General features: G+C 34.8%; 1 protein-coding gene across 1 annotated transcript in view; it reads left to right on the top strand.

The window, feature by feature from the left end:
• The window catches only part of RanBPM (Ran-binding protein M), a 163,172-nt gene that overhangs the window by 120,364 nt on the left and 28,438 nt on the right, over positions 1–14,370 (top strand). The window contains exon 5 of the mRNA XM_069831372.1: positions 8,586–8,698. Within this exon, the coding sequence (XP_069687473.1) occupies positions 8,586–8,698 (113 nt within the window). The remainder of the gene's footprint in view (positions 1–8,585; positions 8,699–14,370) is intronic.

Below are 14,370 nucleotides of genomic sequence, written 5' to 3'. Positions count from 1 at the left end.
AATAATTAACTTCATTCAATACTTACTAGCTTCATCCTGAGAACCGATTTTATTCATCTTCGTCATTATATAACTATTATGGGTTTTTAATAAAGTTCTGGGCAGTTTTCTGTAGTTATTTTTCCTTTTCAGATCTGCTGCAATTCTACTACTACTATAAAAGGAATAAGTGTTCTATCTGTCTATCTATGTCTGTCTCTATCTATCTATCTATCTATCTATCTATCTATCTATCTATCTGTCTGTCTGTCTGTCTGTCTGTCTGTCTGTCTGTCTGTCTGTCTGTGTCTGTCTGTCTGTCTGTCTGTCTGTCTGTCTGTCTATGTCTGTCTGTCTGTCTATATCTATCTATCTCTATCTATCTGTCTATCTATCTATCTATCTATCTATCTGTCTGTCTAATATCTATCTATCTATCTATCTATCTATCTATCTATCTATCTATCTATCTATCTATCTATCTATCTATCTATCTATCTATCTATCTATCTATCTATCTATCTATCTATCTATCTATCTATCTCTGTCTGTCTGTCTGTCTATATCTATCTATCTCTATCTATCTGTCTATCTATCTATCTATCTATCTATCTATCTATCTATCTATCTATCTATCTATCTATCTATCTATCTATCTATCTGTCTAATATCTATCTATCTATCTATCTATCTATCTATCTATCTATCTATCTATCTATCTATCTATCTATCTATCTATCTATCTATCTATCTATCTATCTATCTATCTATCTATCTATCTATCTATCTATCTATCTATCTATCTATCTATCTACCTATCTACCTATCTACCTACCTACCTACCTACCTACCTACCTATCTATCTCTGTCTGTCTGTCTATATCTATCTATCTATCTATCTATCTATCTATCTATCTATCTATCTATCTATCTGTCTGTCTGTCTGTCTGTCTGTCTGTCTGTCTGTCTACCCACCCACCCACCCACCCATTTAAGCTACTTTATCTATCTACCTAACCACCATACCTATCTAATCTACTTTACCTTACCTTACCTATCTATCCTTCTTGTACAGAAGTTTGCGAGATAGACCTTTGAGAGTCACACCAGACACCAGTTATACTACTGAAACCTTAATTTTTAAATTTAAAATTATTAGATATTCTTGGGGCACTATATGAAATAAATTTCAATAATAAGTAAACTAATAAAATCAGATACTATACTTAAATTATCTCTAAGAGAAAATACATAATTACATCGTCAAAAGACAGCACATCACAATGTTCCTTTGAGTACTCTTAGCGATGTGATTAAAGATCGTACGTCTGTTGCAGAGAAATCCTGCAAAACTTTGTACCGAGATAGGCAGGACTATTTTTGGAACTTTATTTTCCTTTCTCCAGAAGAATAATATTATTGTCTAATAATAACTTTTGATGGAAGAAAGATAATTCTGAAGATTTTTTACTGGAAGGTCTAATACATTATCATTTGGCTAAAATTCTTGATATATTGTATTTTAAAGTGAAATTATTTTATTGACTTGCTTATAATTTGGTGAATAATCAGAATTAGAATACCTGTAAATTCTTTGTTAGGTGAATTGTCCGTCTAATTCTTGCCATACTGAAGGTCCAGGTTCAAGTCTCAGTAAGTCTAAGTGGAATCTGAGAACAGAGTTGTTCTTCCTCTATGTCTATGTATTCTATAGCTCTTTTTGCGTATCTTGAATCAGAAACACAATTTACCACGTGACATCCACATGGGCAGGGTTGATTACATAACTTGCTGAGAAGGATCGTGACCTCAACTTGGCATGGCAGTATCTAATCAGATAATGGTTGAAATATAATCCATGGCCCATTGCTTTTAACCATGTGAGAAACAAAGAAGTCTGGAAAAAAATCTCTGATTAGATGTACAGCTGGTGAAGGAAGGCATTGCAGCATCGAATAGTGAAGGATCTGCTGCGATTCGTTAGTCTTATTATAACCCATTAAAATGCCTTAAATTTAGTATTTTAGGATGAAATTACATTTCTTGGACCTAAACTAGACTGAAATGATTTGGCACATTTCTTGCTTACGTGAAACTATATACAGTTTCTTTCACCTCATTATGCCAGTCCTGAATACTTACAGCCTTGCTCTGGCGCACTAGTTTCCTGTTATTTTCTGCAGTAACAATATGATTGTGATTTGTTGTAAAACCGTGGAATGACGCAGAGAGAATGGTGGCATTCTAAGACAGTTTGCCCCAATGCCATTTTTGTCCACCATAAATTCCGTAAGGACGCTCTGAAATAAGAACTGACAAGTAAACCTTCACCTGAGGTAAAAAACAATGAAAATTAAACTTATATTTTTGGAATCAGTATAATAAAATATGAATAATCCTAAAATTTCGTAACTCGACTGCAATTATCAAGCGCGATACACAGCCCAGAACACGAGGCTTCAAGTAGCAAGAAAACACACTTTCAACTAGCGATTAATGTATAAGAAGGAAAACGATGATGTGGTCATCATGTTACTTAACGCATCGTATTCCAGTATCTCATTTGTTTTTATCCAGAAACATATGTCGCACAACAGTGATAGCTAATGCAAAATGTTGGAAACACAAATTGTCAGTACACCACCCGCACTTTATAACGGCTGATTTTGTACATTTCGGTTACAGTGCTCTGTAGTGTTTTGAAAACGTTGTCCACTTTTGGATTCCAATTCAGCTAACACCCAACCATATCCATGCGCCTGTTGGATTCGTGGAGAAGGAAACTTCTGGTAAACAAGCGACTGTAGTTTCAGTATATTGTTATTACGTTGTTGTAATGTATCAGATGAATCATCAAAATCTACGTTATGAGAAATGTGTCAAATCATATGCTTATACATTCGAAAAAAGTACCTGACCAAAGATTGCAACTCATAAGTCGTATTTGTGGTATGATTTTAACTACTAGTTTTTCAAGACCATAGTCCCCTTCTTCTAACAGTTGCTTAATTGTATTTTCGTCGCAGTGGACACCATACGAGTCCAACAGCAGAAGATTGCAAGTTGCAGAATTAGGAAGGAATATTTCTCGTAAGAATTGTATCCATATTTTTTGGTCATTTTTCCCGACGAAGTCTATTTTACTAGAGTTATCACTCTGGAAAATGCGTTCCGCAACTCTTTGACTTATACCTTTTGGTTCTTGGAGAATAAGTAGTAACTTTGGCATCAGTTTTCCAGCTTTAGAAACCACCGGCGTTATAGTGTAGGAATGTGTAGTTGCCCCCTTGGATTGCACGACACCATACACTTTACTGGTTCCTTGACGTTCTAATGTTCTGCCGAAAGGCATTTCCTTATGGAACCCACATTCGTCTGTATTAAACACTTGATCATCATTGTACATGCCCAAACTGTCCAAAATCATACCACCAAATACGACTTATGAGTTACAATCTTTGGACAGTTGACTTTCGTGTGTTAACCACGTGAATTTATGCTTCATACTGCTCCATGACCTATGGTTAAACTTTTTCTTTTTGTTTGTCGGTACACCTGGCAGAATCCAATACTCTGTTACTTCACATTTTTCTTGAAAGTCAATGACTCGGGATGTTTTGGGAGGGGACGGAGCGTATCGAGAACTTAAGTACTTAATTCCTCTTCTGACGTAGTATTTGTTTTTTCAGTCTCCCATTCTCGTACATGAGGCATGACATTGTCATCATTTCATGGTTCATTTTCATCAGTGTCCAGAGTATGACTTTCTTCAACTGCTTCCGATTCATAACTCTTTAATAAGTCATATATATTATCAACAATTTCAAGTTCCTTCCACGACATTTCACTGGGTTCATCTTCTTCAGCTCACTGCACATAACATTACACAATAAACTGCAAGGTACAAACTAGCTGACAGCTCGTCTACAGTAGTACTGTCTTCGCTCTCGCGTCTAGCATTGCAGCGTGGTATAGTTGTTTGCAATCTAAGTAGTCCATGTCAACTTGATCTTGATTGGTCGCGATCTCTGGTGTTCATTGCGTTCGAGTTGTAAAATTTACGTATTTTGCATTGCTTTTAATGCTTAATCGAATGGTAATAAAGGTAAGTCTTTGTTTTTTTACCCCACCTGAAGGTTTACTTGTGAGTCCTTTGGCGTGAAAATCCGGTGCTCTACTCATTGGGTCATCATCATGACACTTATTTTACTAAATTATTTTTTCAAGTATTGGGGTGAGGCCTGTACTCGAGATAAATTATTAAAAATTCTGTTACTTTTACTTCCACTCTTTCTCAATAGATACCTACTACCACATAGTCTGCAACCCCTAACCTTTCCATGTGGTCCCATTATTGGACGACATGAGCTAGAAAATTTTCAATGTTGCCGAAATTTCTCAGTGTGCTTTTGTCTTAGGCTCTCTGCAAGAACAATAGTTTTCTCCCCCCCCCCCAAATTTGTCTCAAAATTGAAATGCAGCTTATACCTACACATATGCTGCAATGCACGCGAAAATACGGTACCATACTCACGAAATGCTTGTGATTGATACAATTACTAATGAATTAGATGTGAAACTTGCATTACCTCTTGAACACAGACAGTGCTGCCGAGTATTAGCTTTTAAAGCTGGCATCAGCGTTTTCTAAAGTTCGTCAGCTTGTCAGTCTGCAATACCCATTTGTCAGCTTTTTCAGAAGTGCTGCTATAGAACTTTTATAGAGACTTTAAGACTCATTTGATGATTCCATGACAGAAGTTGTTGTTATCTAATGCCGGGTTTTGGCAATGAAGCCATTAGCATTCTTGCTCTCCAATATTTCTCTGTGGTGGATCCATCAGGTAGAACTTCACAGGTTTGTAGATGATCTATTAATTAGCATAAGTGTAACTGTTTTTTAAGTGGGCACCAATTTTTTGTTTGTAATGGTGGTTACATCACCCACTCACGTAAACCCCCAGTATGACTGGAGGGCCACACCTGTCGTTGGTTAATGGGTCCATCGGACCTGGCCGGGAGGAGTTTTAGAGTCCACAGACCTTTCTCACAAGCACCACTTGTGGAACATTTCTACGCCATGGCAGGCCAGCGTAAGAGATGAAATAGCATTTCCTCTATTTCTGATAGTGTGGTTATACCGCCATTACTTGGTCCCCAGAGCCTCGTTTGTAAAAGCAGGTTGCACCACGAGCAGGTTGAGGTTGGGTTTTGGATAGGAGAGGTTATGGAATGCACTTCACTATTCCTTGCATCCCTTGCAACAGAAGTTTATTTACTTTTCTTCCAGGGTGTATTACCTGTGTTTAATTCTTTCAGTCTCATTCTGCAGAAAGAGTCGCCATGCATATAATTTTTAAAAGATTTGATGCCTGATTTGCTACATAAATTGCTTTGTTGGTTTGTAAAAACTGATGCACTGTCTGATCCTATTCTTACGAGTATTCATATGAATAGAGCTAATCGACTAGAAAATTCAGAGCTGTTTATTGGTTTGACATGTAAACAGCTTCTCAAAAGGCTAATAGATAATGGAAGTATTGGAGAAAGTCAGGCCAATATTTTTTTGAAGGGGGCAAGGGCTTTCTTTCCTACTTCCATCAAGTATATTCAAATGAATTTGCTATTCAGTGAAGATGTTTGTAATAGCACATGTGCCATTGTAAATAATATAGGAAGTAACTTTGACAAAATTCAGTGTTTTTTGCAATAGATATAAAGATGGTCTTCATTTCTCAGATGATGATATGAATTAATTGTTTGTATGATCAGTTTATGCTTTAAAAATGTAAACAGAAGAAAGATCTAACAAACAATTTCCATAGTTCCGATAATGAAGAAGTGTTTAAGAATCTATACAAAGAATTGAACTGTACTGGCAATCCAAAGTATGAAAAGTTATGCAGAGTTGTACAGTTTATTATGAGATTACCACACAGTAACACAACAGAAGAGAATTTTTAGTTTAAACCCCTAATCACATATATATATATATATATATATATATATATATATATATATCAGATTGGCCATGCCCATAGCCACTAGGATCTCCACTGTCGAAAATGAATTTTTTTGGTAACAACCGCTAGATAGAAGTATAGCTGCAAGCTATTACTCCATGCAATTCCATCAGGGTTATAACATGAGTTCTTCTGTAATTGCTAGATGGCAGTATAGTGAAATTGATAAAAGTTGTCTTGAAAGTGCATTAGTCTGATCAATTTGTTAATATGTGATCAGGAGTTTAAACACACAAAATAAATCTCAGTTTCGTTCCTCATTGTACATAAATACAACTCTCTCTTTTATTGTACGTTGCAAATTAGACTATGAGGGAAAGTGCCATGAAGAAGCATTTGATGAAAAATATTTTTGTAAAACCAGGCATGTCATTGAAGAGTATAATAAAAGTAATTCATAGCAATCTGGCAGTATGTGTTGTGTGTTTCACATTTTCAAAGCTGAATAATTTGTTATTGTATATATTGATAATGTATTTACTTATAATTTTTCTCATGAATATAATAACTAGTGGTGTCAGCTTTTTTTTTTTGTCAGCTTTTTTCGAACACGATTTCCAGCTTATTTCAGAATTTTAATTTGGTAGCTCTGCACAGAAGATTTGGCACAAGGAAATAGACATCAAATGAAATGAACGATTAAGAGATAATAGGTGTTTTCTAACATTTTTACCCATGATCAGAGCTAGTAGCTGTTTTCTAGCATCTTAGCTTGGTAGTGTCATACATTGTTAAATACAGAAATGCAGTAATTCAGTTATTTATAACTTTTAGAATTATGGAAATATATCGTATTAGAGACATTTAATGAGCGTTTTCTTTTCCTTTTCTTTTTATTAGTTATTGTTCATGATAAAATTTCATGAACTGGCAACAAACAGCAAGACATTTTTAAAGTTAGTGTAAGATTAAAATTATTTAAAAGAAATTGTAGTGTGTGTGTTACATTACGCATGTTGTATTCGGTATTTTGTAATTTTTATTTCTCTCCAATTATTCTACAAACTGTTGTTTTGGTTGTTGCTTTGACTACTCTTCTGCACTTCATGAATTGTCTTGAATATCTCATGGAAGTACAGTAGCCTGCAAATTAATCCGAACAACATAATTACTTATGCAAAAACACTCAAACTGGATAAAAAAAGGATCTAAGACATACCTCAGTAATCTATGTGGCCTCCCTTGTTCCTAATAACAGCTCTGAGACGATTCCAATAATTTCCCACAAATATTCTTCATTTCTTCATCGCGAAACCATACACCAATGAGGGCAGAAATCATCTTCTCCTTTGTAGAACAATCCATTTTTTGCATTCTTCTTTTGCAAATTGACCACAAGTTCTCAATGGGGTTGATGTCGGGTGAGTTGCCTGGCCAGGGGAGTACCTGAATATTCTTCTTGTTGAAGAATTCTGTAGTTTTTCAAGACGTATGTCGTGGTGCCAGGTCTTGTTGGAACACACCTTTGCCATCCGGAAATGATTTTTGCAGCTGGGGTACGATTCTGGTTTCCAATAAGTGAATATATTTGTCAGAATTCATCATTCCCTTGATAGGTATTAATGCTCCAGGCCCTTCATGTGTAAAACAACTCCAAAACATTACTTTAGGGGGGTATTTGGGTGCTTGTTGCTTCTTAATAGGCTTACGAGCCCTTCGTCCAGCTTCCAAAAGCCTACGCTGCACTGTTGTGACGTGAATATTCGCCCCAGTGGTAGCCATTAACTCGCAGGTTAAGTCGACAGCAGTTAATCTAGGATTTAATTTACTTTTCCTGACAATTAAACGATCATCTGCAGGTGAAGTCTTCCTTTTCCGGCCACAGTTTCCTTTTTTCTGGGGTGTGATGGATCCAGTCTCCCTGTATCGTTTTATGATCGAATTAACAGTAGCCAAACCGATGTGACATTCTGCAGCAATTTGCCTCTGTGTCATAGAAGAATGCTCTGCTAATGTTATAATTTTAGACCGTTTTCGTGGAGTTGTATCCATTTGTGAAGACGACAGAATGTACACAGGATTGCAGTATTGTCTTCAACACAACTGAAATGCTTATAAGTACAAAACGACAGGCAAAATGTCACATATTATAAAAAAAAATAATGACAGACCTTCAACAATGGAATTACACGTACTACAGATGTCAATTACAGCGGTATGAGCAGCTGTGAGGCCAACAATGACAGAAAATGTAAAAATATGTCGTGTTCGGATTAATTTGCACACTGCTGTATCTTTATCTTTACATGAAATCCTGTGCATTAGAGATATTTTCTTGGTTCTTTATAAAGTTCTCAAACTTTGAGAGATATGATGATAAGACTGTTGTCACAAACATCTTGGAAAGAACTCTGTCACAAATAATACATGATGAAAGAGGAAGTAAACATGAAAACATACTTGGCTAGTGTTAGATATTTCTCACCATTAATAATTTTGTTTGTGTGTTGGATTGAAGGTCACAAGTCAAGCGAATCTAGTGGCTCGCAGACTGCAGTGCACCCATGATCCCAGTGACCGAGAACAGTTGTGAGCACAATAGCTTATAACCATTGCATCAGAACAATATGAATATTGTTTCAGGATGGTATCTACTTACCTTGTTCACCACGGGTATTGTGCCACAGCAGAATCTTTTGCCCACGGTACAGGACAAGTTTTTGATGAAGAAATAACATCAATAAAAAATAGGCAAAGTAAGTAGTTACATTCATTTCTTGGTGTGGTATATTTAATTATAACTTTTTAAATTCAATGTAAAAGACAGAGAGTATGCCAGTAATCAGACTTCATGACTATAAATTTTCCAGCAACTTTCTTTCACTTTACATAATTTCATTTTGATATGAGGTGCTATCAAAATATTACCAGATTTAGCCTGAAAAAAATTTTTAGACTTACTTTAGCCTTCATCCCCTCCCAATAGTCCCCCTGGGATCTTATGTATGCACCATTTCCAGTGCTTTCTCCATGCTTTCAGGTTTTTTTTCCTTGAAGCTCATCAAGCACTCCCTCCCCTTCAGCTTCAACTTTATTTTTGGGAACAAGGAAAAGTCACAGAGACCCGAATTTGACCAGTGTGGAGTGTGTAGGATGACCGACATATTGTTACGTTTCCAAAAACTGCTGCATTTTCAAAACAGCATGAGTGAGTGTACAGTCATGGTCAAGCCCTAGATTCTTAGGTTCGAACCTATTCTGTTGCTATCTAGTTATTCTCGAAATGTCGCTTTTCTGTTTCGTTTTTTGTACCAACGAATAAAAGACTTAAATTTTATAGAACCTAAAAAACCTAATTCATAGTTTAGGACCTAAATTTTCCCATTTTCATTGTGAGAACCTAAAAAGACCTAATTCGTTGTATTTAACCTATATATCTAAATATTACTTATTTTAAAGTAACATTGGAACTCGCTGAAATAGTTTTGCAGTTCATTGCAATGTAAATACCTTATTGTAGGTGGTGTTCTTTGAAAGAAAAGCTCTACAATGTGGCGACAGTGTATACAGAGGACAGCAGTTTGTAGAAGCATTGATCAAATTTTAAAAGAAAATGCGAAAAGACACATGTCAGAGTCAGATGTAACACAATCACGTGATGATAACACGAGCAAACAATAGCCAGTGTTCTCTCCACCTCTCCATAGTTCTAAAGCATCAGAAATTTGATCTGTTAATTATCATTCAGTAGTGAACTAATGATACAGGCTTCAACATAGTTATTCGTACAATGTAATTCAGTCATTCAGTTTGCTCAGTTAACGTTTTTTTAATATTAGACATGATCCCTTTAATTGAGCAAAATGAATTATATTGTACAAATAGCAATCCACTTTCGTAGTAGACTACTTCTAAAGAATTGATATGAGGAGATTTTTACTTCTGAAAATCTGTAAAAAAATATTTCATTGTTCAATGTCTTGGAGAACTAATTAAATGAGTGGTTTGCAGGTGTAATAACTTAATAAAGATACAGTTTTGTAAACTTAATAGACTTCATATGTATTAATATTGGTAAATAGTTATATAAAAAATTTCATTATCACCACGTGAATCATCAGGCTAGTTTTTAGATTTAAAATATTATGGTAACGGATATTTTAATATAAGATTGCTTGTTTAATTTTCTTTTGTTAAATCTATAAATTCCTAAATAGAAGATTTAAAATCCCAAAACATTGGTAGAAAAATCTAATTTTAGTTTTTTAAAACATAAAAATCTGGGACTTGGTCATGATGCAAGAACCAGTTCTGATTGCAACAAAGTTCTTGTCAGAATTGAAGGGTTCAGAGTCATAGTGGGCCAAGCGCCATTTATTAAAAATGGAGGTTAAGGTTAAGTGAATACCATATTACTTGCTATATGTTTCCATTGAATTATGGTAATAACTTCATTTTAACTCTTGTTTTCTATTGTTTTAGTAAATGGCGCTTGGCCCACTATGGTTCTGAACCCTTCAATTAGACTTTTAGTCATCCAGAGTAGTCGGACATTAATTATAACATGTTACAATCTACAAGCTGCACTTTCCTGTCTGTAGGGTGATGTTTCCCTTTTTTTATTACAAGTTTAAACTCAATGTTTGCAATTTCACTATCTGCAAAGTAAAAGTTAAAGATGCGGTCTTTTGTTATGTTTGGCATGAAGAAGAGGGAAATAAAGGCTCTTCAGAAATAAGAGCTTGTGTTTTCAAATTTATTGACGAGAAAATAGAAAGTAATGACAAATATATGGAATTTATTTTCTATTCAGACAATTACGGTAAAAAAAATTATATATATATAGACACACACACACACATTATCAAGGCAGAAAATAGGAAAGATTGGAGAAAGCTGGGTTTGCAGTGAAAGACCTGCCCTTGGGCAGAACGCTAAATGAATGAATATTCTCTCACTGTACATGTATGCAGTAAACAAATTTAACAATGTTAGTGCCATCAGTTGCAAGTTTTTAATTAAGGTGATAATATTCTTTCTGTGGTGAAGCATGTTAAAAGGTCTCTGAAATCGAGTCCCATTTATCATAGTAACTCCCAAGACGTAGCTGAAGATGCACCATGTTTGTGGTTCAGTGCATCATTTATAACTGAAATTGTTTCTCAGTTGTTCTTGTCCAGATTTGTATGTGAGTTGTGTAGTCTGCAAATGGTGTGCTGAAGCAGCCCTTTTTGTTAAATATTCTTAAGAATGAAGGTTACATCAATACAAAGATCGTCTATACAAAGTGCGTGTTGGGCTTCACCTATAAATGTTTTTAATGTATTATTTAATATTTATCATACTAAGTATATTTTCCTAATTTATATAGCAAAAAGATTTTTTGAAATGAAACATCTATGTGGTAAGGTTGGAAGTAATTTCAAAAGGAACACAGATGGTGAAGAAGTGAAAATGGCAGACATAAGAATGATTCAAATAGAGAAGAAAATAATCTTTCATGTTAAAGTACAAAAAAACCACATATCAAGATTGCGAGTCCTTAAGACGATTCTAGTGTGCAATATTGGAACAAGGAAGCCACACTCTCCTCTTCACAGAACCTTAAGCAGCATATTTCAACCTCTGTATAAGCAAAAACTTATGATCAGAGAACGAAAAGATGCTGATTTGTTAGACTTGATCAAGAGTAAACCCATTCCAAGCTCTTATGCTATGTTTTCCGAATCCGTGTGAAGTGATCTGTCTTGTGTTTTGTGAAGTTAATAACTGAACAATAATAATTCATTCCTACAGCGACACTTTGAGTGCAGTTGAAAGGTAATTTGCAAGTAAACTTTTAGGATGATTATTATGTTTCATGACAGTATTATTTTTTAAATAGGTTATAAGTCCTTTAATTTTTTCAGTTAAAATTGTATTCTTTCTTCATGTTACAATATTTTGCACTTACAGTACGGTACGTCACTTTTTTCACTATTTATTTGTAATAAATAATCATTTTTGTGCCAAAAGCTTTACTAAAAATCAAATCACCACTGTAGCTCAGTCGGCTAAGATGCTTGCCTGCCATTCCGGAGTTGCATTCGGGCGCAGATTCAATTTCCACCTGGGCCAATTATCTGGTTGGGTTTTTTCCGAGGTTCTCTCCAATCATAAGGCAAATGTCAGGTAGTCTATGGCGAATCCTCAGCCTCATCTCCCCAAATATCATCTTGCGATCAGCAATTCCAATGACGCTAAATAAACTCATAGTTGATATAGCATCGTTACATAACCAAGTAGAAAAAAAAACTAAATGATGCAGTGGAAAAGAGACAAACTATAGCTTCAGAAAAGGGCTACAAATGAATATAATTATAATATAATTATCATTCGTTATTAAAATTGGATAGAATTCAGAAGATGGTGGAATTTGATTCGTGAGTATATTGTAAACATTAGCTCTAATGCATATTTTTGACAGAGTGTTACTTTTAATTACCATATTTGCTGCTTAATTTCCCCCCTCAAGTAATTTCCTCTCCGAGATTTTTGGGAAATGTTTTTCAGAATTTTATTTTCTTCGCATAATTTCCACCTCTTACTTTAAACAAAATTGAGCACTCTTTTTCCCTTCAAGAACGTCTTGCTTGAAGATTTCAAATATCGAAAAAATAAGATGGGAAACCAGGTTTTTATTCATCCCTTCTATAATGCTATGATACCCCTGACGACAAGAAAATGATTTGGCTTTGTTGTCTGTTGAAAGTAGTGCATTGTAAAATATATGTACGTTTATTTTTTTTACATAGGTAATTAACAAATTAATTTTGTTAAGAATATTTTTATGCGCGAAGTTAAGCACCATGATTTAAGATGTCAAGATCAGGCATTAGAAGTGATATACAGTGATACAAAGAAAGCTACAAAATTGTCCATAATTACTGAAATTGTATAATATTTATTTGTAGCTATATATTAGTATTAAGCATTTATTTGATTATGACGTGAATTGTTTGATGTTATTTATGAGCAGATTATTCTCGATATTTTGTAGTGTACCTCAATTTTTCGCTTCCGAATTTTGAGAAAAAGAGGAAAATTATGCGAATAAATACAGTATTTAAAAATTTCATAAAACCTTCTTTTACCCTCTGAAATTATACTTTTATGACTTGTGTTACTTTTCTTGTAAAGGTGCGAAATCACATTTCCTTAGGATAATGTATATTGGGTCCATTACTGTTTATGCTTATTTCCTAGTACAGGAACACTTGACAGTAGCTCAATTTTGTGCTGATGTTGCTGTTCTCAATAAAGGCAACTAAGCATCTTTAAGACTTCTGTGAAGAAGTTCATATCTGGTGCAAAAAAATATTGGAGAATGATCAATGATCATCAATCCCCTAAGAAAAAATGGTCATATTTACTTGCAAGAAAAACGCGTACCTTACAGTCAGTGTGGTTGTTTTATCTCTTATTGCCAAATTGAAAAAAATGCAAACTTTTAGCTATTTTAAACATATAATAACAAGTGCACCTTGATACATTCTAAATACAGTCCCACGTGGCTTTTTCTGGAAGTAAATTTGATTCTCTGCATGAGCTGTAAAGATTGCACATCACTTTCGACCATCATGTCAGTCCTCTGCTTCGAAAATTGCTGAAAGTCAGTGAGAAGACTAAAAAGAAAGTTACCCTCGGAATGAGGTTATGAATTAAGTACGAAGTTGGGACTGTAATTGGTTAGCACCCTCAGTTCATGTTTGTTTTAATACTCCATTATGTCAACCTGAGCAAGACTGCATAGTATTGAGTTATACAGTAAACAAGCTCTCGTCAGATGTTATTAAATTCTCTGTCAAAAATATGCATGCCACTTTAATTTTGTGTTTACTTCATACCCACTATTACAATGTGCAGAACATTTCAGCGATAACTACTGATTTATTCTTTGGCCACTGAGTGGCACATGCTTGAGCGACTGCGAGGAACTGGGCCCGTAAACTTACGGCACTTCACCATATTAAAACTTACATGTATACTTACTAACCATAATATGTTGTGTTTAACATTAATTATTTTATGTTACATTAATTACAGAATTTTGTGCTCACCCTCATGACAGTAGCTGCTGGACGTGTTAATCATTTTGTGCTATATACAGAGTTCACATCGCCGTAAAAACCATCATTCACAGGCTTTAATTGTAATTTTTTTTTGCTCGATGGGCAGATGTTTTTGAAATTCCAGTCTCCTGTGCTACACATCTCGGAGACTTTCAGGTGTACGTTCCAAAACAACTCCAATTTCGTCAATTTTTTCTTCTGTCAATTACACAACATATTTCAATAAACTTTTTCACTAATTGTTTTATTGCCCTCCTGGTCAGAACTGAGCAGCCTGGAAAAGATTTCTAAATTTTCGCCTTGTTTTGTCACACTTT

Source organism: Periplaneta americana, chromosome 7 (assembly GCF_040183065.1).
Source record: "Periplaneta americana isolate PAMFEO1 chromosome 7, P.americana_PAMFEO1_priV1, whole genome shotgun sequence".
In the NCBI taxonomy this organism is placed as follows: Eukaryota; Metazoa; Arthropoda; class Insecta; order Blattodea; family Blattidae; genus Periplaneta; species Periplaneta americana.
This window is presented reverse-complemented; position numbering and strand designations above follow the sequence as displayed.